Source organism: Ailuropoda melanoleuca, chromosome 13 (assembly GCF_002007445.2).
Source record: "Ailuropoda melanoleuca isolate Jingjing chromosome 13, ASM200744v2, whole genome shotgun sequence".
Classification (NCBI taxonomy): domain Eukaryota; kingdom Metazoa; phylum Chordata; class Mammalia; order Carnivora; family Ursidae; genus Ailuropoda; species Ailuropoda melanoleuca.
In genome coordinates, this window is record NC_048230.1 from 3,195,237 (window position 1) to 3,205,705 (window position 10,469).

At 40.3% G+C, this 10,469-nt stretch overlaps 1 protein-coding gene across 3 annotated transcripts in view; it reads right to left on the reverse strand.

Moving 5' to 3' along the window:
* Window positions 1-2,420, reverse strand: part of GOSR1 (golgi SNAP receptor complex member 1) — a 51,018-nt gene extending 48,598 nt beyond the window's left edge. For all 3 annotated transcript variants that reach the window (XM_002912302.4, XM_034640238.1, XM_011223860.3), the window contains exon 1: window positions 2,300-2,420. In XM_002912302.4, coding sequence (XP_002912348.1) covers window positions 2,300-2,330 — 31 coding nt within the window. In that variant the 5' untranslated portion in view covers window positions 2,331-2,420. The remainder of the gene's footprint in view (window positions 1-2,299) is intronic.
* Window positions 2,421-10,469: the final 8,049 nt, after the last annotated feature.

The following is a 10,469-nucleotide window of genomic DNA, read 5'->3' on the forward strand; positions in this document are numbered from 1 at the left end:
ACTATTCTGAAAAAAACAAACTATGAAAATAATCATATACTGATCTAGATTCCCCATAAAGAAAAGTGTTAAAAGGAGGAAGCCAAAGACTTACCCAGAAAAGCAAACTGTCTCTTATCTAAACTTCAGATGGGTCAAGAAGGGGAGAAACAGTGCGAGGTGGAAAATTTCACCTGTATTCCAAAGATAGCTAGACAACAAATGTTGTTCTAACATCTCTGAAACTATTTCTGTAACAATGTCTAAAATTTTATAATTTAGGGGAAAACAGAGAACAGAAATCATAAAGAAACTGAGTATGGTTTATGACCAGCATTATATCAACTTATTAACCAACTTCATAAAAAAGAAACCATCACTGTTTCTGACAGAGATTTTCCTATCTCTTTATATTCCAAAGCTTATGAAATTCTTAGAATGACTCAGTAACTGAAGCTTAAAGAAAAAATAATCATTAACAAAGGATTAAAAATTGGTCTTTCAATAAGTTTACTGAAAGAAATTTAGAGACACATAAATAATAAACTATGTGACTAATAAGGTCAAATATAAGTATGACAAAGTAAGGGCCTAAGTTTTAAAAGAACAGAAGCAAACAGAAACCCTGGTATAGTAGTTTGGCCTAGTGGTTGAGGGAGAGACGCCCCAGAAGGGAAACCTTCACCTAGATAGGAGTGAGTACTCTTATTCATGGTGAAGCGGGCATCAAAATAAAAGGGCTGAAATTTAGAAAGGAATATTTTAAGGATCTCATCTTTCAGGAATAAGGATTGCAAAACATTATTTCAATATATTTATCAGCAACCAGAAGTAGGAAGCAGTGTAATATAGTAGAGCATATTTTGCCAGAGATCACCAAGTTTCAGAATCTCAGCTCACGCTTATGTTCTGAGATTCTGAGAACTGACTCTGAGATTTATTGAAAATCTACTTAACCTATGAACCTCCACTTTTTAAAAAAAAGATTTATTTATGTGAGAGAGAGCACGGGCACAAAGCATGAGCAGGGGGAGGGGCAGAAGGAGAGGGACAGAAATCCCGCAGAGCTCCAAGCCTGACACAGGGATGGATCCCCGGACCCTACCTCCTGGGTTTTTCTAGGCATTAGTAACCATGTGCTTAAAGCACAGAGTAGGTTGTCAATAATAAGCTGCTATAATTATTATAGCACGGCGCTTCAAAAAACTATAGCCTAATGACTAGTGTTAAAGATACCAACAGCCACTTGTACATAATTTTAAAATATTTTCTATCTAGTACACATTTCAAATAAGCATTTAAATGCATGCTTTAAACTATAGTCATGGTTCTCTGTAACTAGTAACTGTCTTCCCTAGTAGAAAACATCAAATAAAAGCATTCTGAAAGTATAACAAGCAAGTATGGATGAACTTAAAATTAAGCTCTTGGACCAAGGGGCTGATAGTGACAATACTGCTACTTGTGGTTTCCAAGAGGCTTCGGAGAGTAGTTTCTATTGTAATAAAGCAAAGAGACAATTGAAAGAAAAAGATGAGCCCTCTCTGATCGTCACTATAGTCCAGGAGTGAATTTTACATGAGCCCACTTTATCGGAACATATTTTCAGTAATTAAATAAACGTACTTGTCAAATCACAAGACGGTTTTTTAGGAAGAAGAGGTATAGCAAATGCAATCATTGCAATTCACACTGGTTCTCTCAACGTTTTCTTTTTAACAAAACTCATCTCCACAGCAGAGGGCAAAGTTATTTCCTCTGTTTTCAAACGGGACTCGACACCCAATCCTCGAAGTCCCAGCCTGAAGCTGCCAAGGGGACCCAGTAGGAGACACTTCGTTCATGTAACTTCCCTCGATGGACCAGACTGACAAGTTCCTTCTTTCCTTTATTCTCCTCAATTGTCCAAGAGTGACCTCAACTCTTAAAACGCTGACTCTTCCAGCCTCCTGGGCTCGAGAGATTCTCGTTCAAAACTCGTCTCCTCTCAGAGTTCGTGCCCCAAACCCCTTCGTCCAAGTTCTCTTAGCCCCTCAACCCAGTTCTACTCCAGTGACTCAGGACTCTCTTCCTCTCCATAGCCTCTCAGCTCTCTTCGCTTAACCCCCGCTCCAGGTCTTGCTGCCTTTTGGGTCAGCCCCCTGCCCCAGACCATTCGGTCTCTTCGGTCCCCAGGCCCGGCGCTCCTACTAGACAAGCCCCACCCGTCGGCTCGGCCGCTCCCGAGGCCCGGCTCTTCCCTCTGCCGCCGCCCCCAGGACCTGTCCCCACCCAGCCCTTCTGCCTCTTGGCGAGACCCACACGGAAGCCTCGCCCTCACCTTCCCAATAATTGCTGGTTCCTGCAGCCATCTTTGTTGTCCAACGTCAGTCGGGATAGGAGAGTAGAGGCGCTGCGAGCCAGAGAATTACCTCCGCACCTTCTTCCGCCCCGGCGCCAGGGCCGATGGGATACGTGAGCTTCCACAGACACCGCCACCTGGCGGTCAATTGATCATTTTACAGCTTTTGAGCAGTGGGACTGAAAACCTAGACACACTACCTGAGTGTTTGTCCTAGTGGTGCCCGCATCCTCTCTCGGCTCCCCAAACCCGCATCATCGCCCTCAATTCGGCTTATCCCTCTCTCAGCAGGGACCTGCTTGGCTGAGAAGAAAGTCATTGTCAGACACAATTCCCCGTTTCCCTCACCTTTTCTCAATGTGTGTCTTCAGCCAACCTCAGGCTCTTTTCTTCCCAAGACCAACTCTTTCATCCTCAAGTGTGAGCTGACTGCTTCCATGTACCTCGTCCTGACCCCCTCAACCTGTTAGAATCAGCTGTCCAAAGCCACCCATATAGATACATAAATTATCACAGTCGGCTTGTGTCTACATTTTACCAGTTCTAGTACAATGTAGAAAAGTTACCTCCTGTAAGGGTGTTTAAATCATACCTCTTTACCCACTCCCATTTATAACTGTCTTTAAGATTTCCTCTACATTCATTGAGAACCACACCAGATAATGTTATCGTTTTTGTTTTGACTGTCAAACATAATTTATAGAATTCAAAAGCAGAAGGAAAGCCGACTGCATTTACCCATATTTTACACTTCCATTTTTCTTTCTTCATTCCCCATGTTCCAAGCATCGTTCGTTCATCATTTCCCTTCTGTTTCGAGAACTTCGTTCAGCCATTTTTAAAAGAGTAGGTCAGCTGGAGACAAATTTTACTAGTTTCCCTACTTTTGATAGTGTCCTGATTTCCTCTTCACTCCTGAAAGATATTGTTGCCAGATATAGAATCTGAGGTTCACATTTTTTTTTCTTCAGCACCGGAAAAATGTGCCCAGTCCTCCTGTCCTCCACAGTAGTGATGAGAAATTGGCTGTTCTTTGAATTGTTTTTCCACTATAGCTAAGGTATCTTTTCTCTCTGCTTTCAAAGCTTTTTCTTTACTTTTCAGAAAGTTAAGATGTGTCTTAGTGTGGATTTCTTTGGTTTTATCCTGTTTGGGATTTGATCAGCTTCTTGAACATTAGGTTTGTGTCATTTGCCAAATTTGGGGAATTTTCAGCCATTGTTTCTTCTAATACTTTTTCTGCCCCATACTCTTTTTCTTCTCCTTCTGGAACTCTGATGACACAAATGCTAGATCTTTTGTTAGAGTCCTACATATCCCTGAGGTCCTCCTAATTTTTTTCAGTCTGTTTTCTGTTATTCAGATTGGGTAATTTCTATAGTCAGTCTTCAAATTCACTGACAGGCATATCTTTCCTCTCTCCCCTCCATTCTGCTATTGAACCCATCCATTGAGTTTTTAATTTCAATTATTGTGTTTTTCAGATCTAAAACTTCCATTTGGTTCCTCGTATCTTCTATTTCTTTGCTGAGATTCTTTTTATCATTTGTTCTAAGTTTATTTGTAATTGCTCATTAAAATATTTTTATTATGTTCTTGTCAGATAATTCCAACATCTGTGTCATCTTGATATTGGCAACTGTTCATTGTCTTTTTTTCCTTCAAGTTGAAATTTCCTGGGTCCTTGGTATAATGAATGATTTTTAACTTGAGTCCTGGATATTTTAAGGTATTATAAGATCCCGGATATTTAAATCTTCTCTTTAAGCAGAAATCCTCTGACATTGTGCTGGGGAACTGCCTTGTTGCTACAGGGGTGAAGTAAAGAAGTTCAGGCTCTCCCCTGGCCTCTGTTGATAACCCAGGTGGTGTTTGGGGGTGCCTTGTTACTCTTCTCCAGATGGCCTCCACTGACACCATAACAGGGGGCCTCAAAACCACTGTGTTGTGATGGAGGTCCTGGCTCTCTACTTGGGCCTTCAAAAAAATTATTTCAGAGTTGGGGGGTGAGGGGCAGAGGGAAAGGGAGAGTAAGAGGGGGAGCAGATTCTCCTCTAAGTGCAGTTTCTGAGGTGGGCTTGATCTCCCGACTTGGAGATCATGACCTGAACGGAAACCAAGAGTCTGAAGCTCAACCAACTGAGCCGCCCAGATCCCTTGACCTGGGCCTTCTTTGACACCACCCACCACCCTGGCTTCTTTAAAGCCAAGGAGGGTGGAATCTACACTCCCAGCTCAGCCATTGTTGTAAGGGGTAGAGATGGGCCTCAATTTTCTTGGTAGCATTTGGCTGTAGTGCAATTATTGTCTAGAACAATTCCATCTTGGTAGGCTGCCCCTTTCTGTGTCCCTTGGTTACAGAAGTATTTTCTTCTGGGCCGCCTAAGTGGCTCAGTCATTCAGCGTCTGCCTTCAGCTCAGGGCGTGATTCCAGGATCCTGGGATCAAGCCCCATATCGGGCTCCCTGCTCCGCTGGGAAGCCTACTTCTTCCTCTCCCACTCCCCCTGCTTGTGTTCCCTCTCTCGCTGGCTGTCTCTCTCTCTCTGTCAAATAAATAAATAAAATCTTTATTAAAAAAAAAGAAGTATTTTCTTCTGGGCTTTTTGTGTCTGTGCCCTTTGACATCTCTGGATTGCCAGCTTCTCCATTATGGGATATGTAATGCAACACCCACTTTAGGATATTTGAGGAAGAAAACCCAAGGAATTTGCCACAAATCATTCCTTTGATCCTGAGGTCCCTAACTGGTCTGCATTCTTCTTTCCATCGTCCTGAGTCTTATTTGTTTTGTATACGATACATGAGGTTTTTTTGCTCTGCTTAGTGGGAGGAATAGAAGAGAGATACATCTACTCCATTTTGTCTGGAATCAAAAGCCTCCACTTACTTTTTAACAGATTTTAATTCTTTGCTAAAATTCTTCATCTTTTCTTTTTGAATTTATTCATTGCCATTATTTTAAAGTTTCTGATTGATAAATGAAAAGTCTGTAACTCCCATGGGACTGTTTCTATTTCTCTTCCTTGATCTTTGATCTTTTGATATTGTCTTTTGACAATAAAAATAACTTTCAGGGGCGCCTGGGTGGCACAGTGGTTAAGCGTCTGCCTTTGGCTCAGGGCGTGATCCCGGCGTTATGGGTTCGAGCCCCACATCAGGCTCCTCTGCTATGAGCCTGCTTCTTCCTCTCCCACTCCCCCTGCTTGTGTTCCCTCTCTCGCTAGCTGTCTCTATCTCTGTCAAATAAATAAAATCTTTAAAAAAAATAACTTTCAATTGGATGCTGTATATTATAAATTAAATTTGTAGTAATCATCTGAGGCTTCAGATGATATCTTCCTCCAGAGACAGTTCACTGCTGCTTCATGCAGGCAGTTCAGGTCGTGGTACGCCAGCTTACTCTGGTACGGGGTGGGACTAATAGCACGGATTCTGGGTGTGTAAAGATTTGCCCGTCCCTGATTAGCCCCTACCTCTAATATGTAGCCACTCAAGTGTCCTATCTGAAAGCCTGTTGAACAGTGCCCCCTTCCTTGATAGATGCTAAATTTGTATTTTCCCTGACCCGATGATATTGCCTCTTGACTGACCTGCTACTAGGGATCTCTCTCAGTCATCGGTTACAAAACAACAAATGCTTCAAGGTGAAACTTTACTATCATGTTCACCCCTGAATTCCCTTTGCTCTAGTATCTTAATCCCGTAAATCCTTATTATTGTAATAGTTCTTCAATCCTTCAGACAAGTGTTTTGTTTTGTTTTTAAATCCACTTTTCTGATCGTTCTTGATGGGTAGGTCTTTTTGTTTCAAGCCAATTCACCCACACCTGGAAGTAGAACTGAATTATCTTATTATTTCTAATTTACCTGTGGGTTATTTTGTATTTTTCACATGCACAATTAAATCTGCAAGTGATGACGAATTTGCTTTTTCCTTGTCAATATCTGTATCTGTTATTTATATTTTCAGGCTCCATGGCTGAGGTCTTTTCCATCAATCTAGCGAAATTCAAGCACTTTAGTGTTTTTTTTGTGGGTTTGTTTTAATAATAGGGAGGAGCTGTAAGTACTCCAGTTTTGCAATACTCATTTATCTTGCAGGACTCTTAAATTTTCCTCTTTGCTTTTCTTTCTCATCATCTGATTGTCAAAGGGTGCTTCTCCTTTCTTTTTCACTTTTTCCTTCGCCAGAAGCTATGTTTCAATGCTACCCTTTTAAATCGTGCCTGCCCCATTTGGATTGTGCTCTTTGAAGCCCCTTCCCTATAGTTTGTGCTCTGATCTACTTGGATATGTTTTTAGACTTAGACTGAAGATGGACTTGGTCTTTTCTTTCCTTCTTTTTCTTTCTTGATTTTATTTATTTATTTATTTGACAGAAAGAGAGACAGCCAGCGAGAGAGGGAACACAAGCAGGGGGAGTGGGAGAGGGAAGAAGCAGGCTCCCAGCAGAGGAGCCTGATGTGGGGCTCGATCCCAGGACTCTGGGATCATGCCCTGAGCCGAAGGCAGACGCTTAACGACTGAGCCACCCAGGCGCCCCTGGACTTGGTCTTTCTGGCAGTAGTTACAGACTAACATCTGCAGTGCCCTTGCACAGGCATCCTCCTTCTTTCTTGTAGTTAATCTCCGTCTGCCTTTGCTCCACAAAGACTTGCACTGGGGTGGTGCTGGGGCAGGCATAGGAGAGTACATGCTGAGATTTGGTGATTTTTCTCATTTTATTCAGGTAGTTTGATGTTTCAAAATTCTCTGACTTCAAGTTACACTGAGAGTGTGGCTTTTGTGCAGGTTTACTTTTTCCTTCTTGTTCTTTGCATTATTTTGCTACAAAATATTGGGAAACAGGTAGCTTCGGTTGCCACCAATGACTAGAGTTACCTGGAAGTTCACCTTTATTCTTGAACAGTATGTTCAATATAGAATTCTATGTTGGAAGCTATTTAATGTTTTACCCAGCACTTTCAAAGTACTATTTTTACTGTACTCTGGTTTCCATGGTTGGGAGTGAGTCTAAACTTTTAGTGTAATGGCTAATTTTTTGAAGTTAATTTTCTGGGTTTTTTTTTCTCTTTGTTTTTGGTGCTCAGCAGCTTCACTGACATGTCTAGGTCTCGTTGTTCACTTTTTCTTACTTAGATCGAGTTTCTTTAATGTATAGATACCATTTATCAATTTGGGAAAATTCTGCATCATTGCCTCAAAATAGTTTCTTATGCTCCATTCTTCCTCTTCTACAACTCTAATGATTAAACATGTATTAGTCTTATGTTAAGTTCATACTTTTACCCTCACCTTCTTATTTTCTACCTTTGTCTCTGCGCTGCATAAGAGAGTTTCTTTGGGTCTATTTTGAAGTTCGCTGCTTCTCTGCGTCCAATCTGCCATTGTAAATGTGCATTCCAATTTCTGTACTTTCATTTCTGGAAGTTGTATTAATTTATAGTTTCCTGTGATAGTCTCAGGCTTATCTTTTATTCTTTGAAAACAGTAAGTATATTTGTTTTACAGTGTCTGATAATGTCAAAACCTGAAACCAGTATAGAACTTTTTCTGCTTTCTTACTGGTGGTGTCTTATTTCTCTACATGCTTGGTTAACCATCTTTGCCTGTGTTTGGTCATTGCAAAATCATGAGGTCTCCACCAATCTAGGATGGAAATACCTTCCACTAGAGAAGAACTGAGTTTAACTCAGTTACCTAGAGGTGTCACTACATGGCTCGATGCCTGGATCACCTAGGCTATGCTGTGTCCAGTCCCTTTCAAATGTGTTCCATTCAAGTCCTGCTGAAGAGAAAACTATATATACAATCCTTCCCATTGCCCTCCCAACACTAACATCATCCAAATAAAAACCCAGTAGCCAACTCTGTATTATCTTCGCAACTTCTCTGTAAATCTAAAACTATTCTAAAATTATTTTCTAGGAAAATCCAGTTGTCCGATTCAGCCATTATCATAATCAGCCCACTTGACACCCATTCCATCCCCTATCTACAGGATCAATTCTTATGGGCATCTCCCATCTTTCAAACGCTAAATCAAAAGCCTGTTTGATCTTGAACAACTCTACTGCAATCATGCTATACCTAGTAAGTGACAATAATAATCATAAACATTAGAATAACTTCAAATACCCAAAAACAGTAATGGTTCAGATCTAGCAATCTAGATCTCTCCCCATGACCCCGTTGCTTTGGCTCAATCTCAAAGACAATCACAGAATATAATCCATGTTATAACAATTTCTATTTGATCTGCAATCTCTTCCTACATGTCCCATTCTAAATTTCTCCACCTGCTGCTATTTTCCACCTACAGCTTTGATTGCATCACAGCCTCTTTATATTGCTTGTAATTGAATCCATAAATTGTCTTTGCTGAATTTGAGGTGTCCGTCTCAATATACAGCCACTTCCAATTACTACACTTTCAATCTTCTCACTCTTCTGGCTTTAATCTTGTCCAGGCTGGCCTCTACACTTGGACAACTTTCTGCTCCAATTCTTGCTTGCCTTGTCTACATTTGTTTATACAGCTAATAGGGAATAGGATTCCATCCAACTCCAGAAAAAATGCAGAAGAAATAACATGCTTGTTTTTAACATTCTACTGATTAATGTAGGTGGAAATTGTGATATTAAAGTTGGGCTTTATATGCTGATTTCATTACTTTTAAATTGTGGGTAATAGCTGAGGTATTTATCTGAGGTCTGCCACAAACAGCATACAATCAGTTGGCCTTCTAGTGCAAGTGAGAATAAGAGATGAAGCCCTAACACAACAGCATTTATTCATCACTGAAGACTGTTAGCACTGAGCATCATGAGTAATCGCTGAGAACAATCAGCTTCTAGAAACCTGAAAAATGAAACATGATTGATAGATCACCATTTCTTATACAAACCAAAAGGTTCTTGACCAGTTATCAGAACACTCCTGTCAAAAATGCAGGAAAATATTTGAAACATTGAGGGGAAAAGAACCATTATTACTATTCAGACTTCCTGCCGCAGGTCAGTAAGGCTCTTTTCCCTGAACAGGCATAAATACAACCTAATTTCATTTAAAAACAAATATGAAGCATTTGGCACAATTTAAAAAACTTTACTGCCATGCTATAGACAATCTATGGGACTACATAATGGAAAATTTCATAGGTTTTTGTTTTGTTTTTTGTTTAGTATTCATGTGTAGGGATTTCTTCTAAATTAAAATGACCACCTGTAAACAGGTCTTTGTTTGTTCATATATTTGATACGATACCTTTCTTTCTTCTTTCAAAAGATCAGAAAACGGCAAATGAAGGAAAATGATACTGGTTACCATGGGCATTATTCAATTCAGAGCCAAGTATTATGTCAACACAATCCTATTGGGTATTATTCCTTAACTGGTAGAGAAAGTAAGACTTAGAGAATGTAAAGAAACCTGTGCAATGTGAGGTCACATAGGAAGCAAGTGGTAGAGCCGAGAATCAATCACAGATTGGTTCAACTCCAATGTCTGTGTTTGAATCTCCATGTTATACTTCCCCTAAAGCAGGGATTTTCTTTTTAGAGGAAGCAGCCACTATGGAAGTATGGCTTATTTTCATTTTTATTTCTCTGGTCTGGACTACGAATTCCTTGTCAGCAGAGCCCATCTTTTTACATAACTTTGCTTTCCCTCTTCCTATTGGACCAGCAGTAACACCAAATCATTGCTGAATGAAAGGGGATGGTGAATTCATCACCACTGTGCCTAAAGTGGCAGGACATATTATAGAATGTGGCTTATTTGGGAAAAAGGACAATTTTTAACAAACAAGTTTGAAATGCGCACATACACTTTTCAGTGGCCAGTTTTGTGGTGTTTGTTGTGGAGTGACTGGACATGCATCAATCTAGCTGAGCCACAAACAGAAAGGAGAACTCTGGCTACTATATGATGTAATTATTTCAGAAACAGCTTTTTTTTTTTTAGTCAATTCATGAAGACAAAAACACTCTACAGGTGACACTCTGTATTCCTAGCCTGGTACTATTTTCCCCCTAGTATAGGCAGGAAAACGAAAATACATAACTTTCAAATCGAGACAATAATTTTTTCTGATCTACTGCTTTTGAAAAAAGATTATGAGACAAAACACAAAGAAAGACAAACA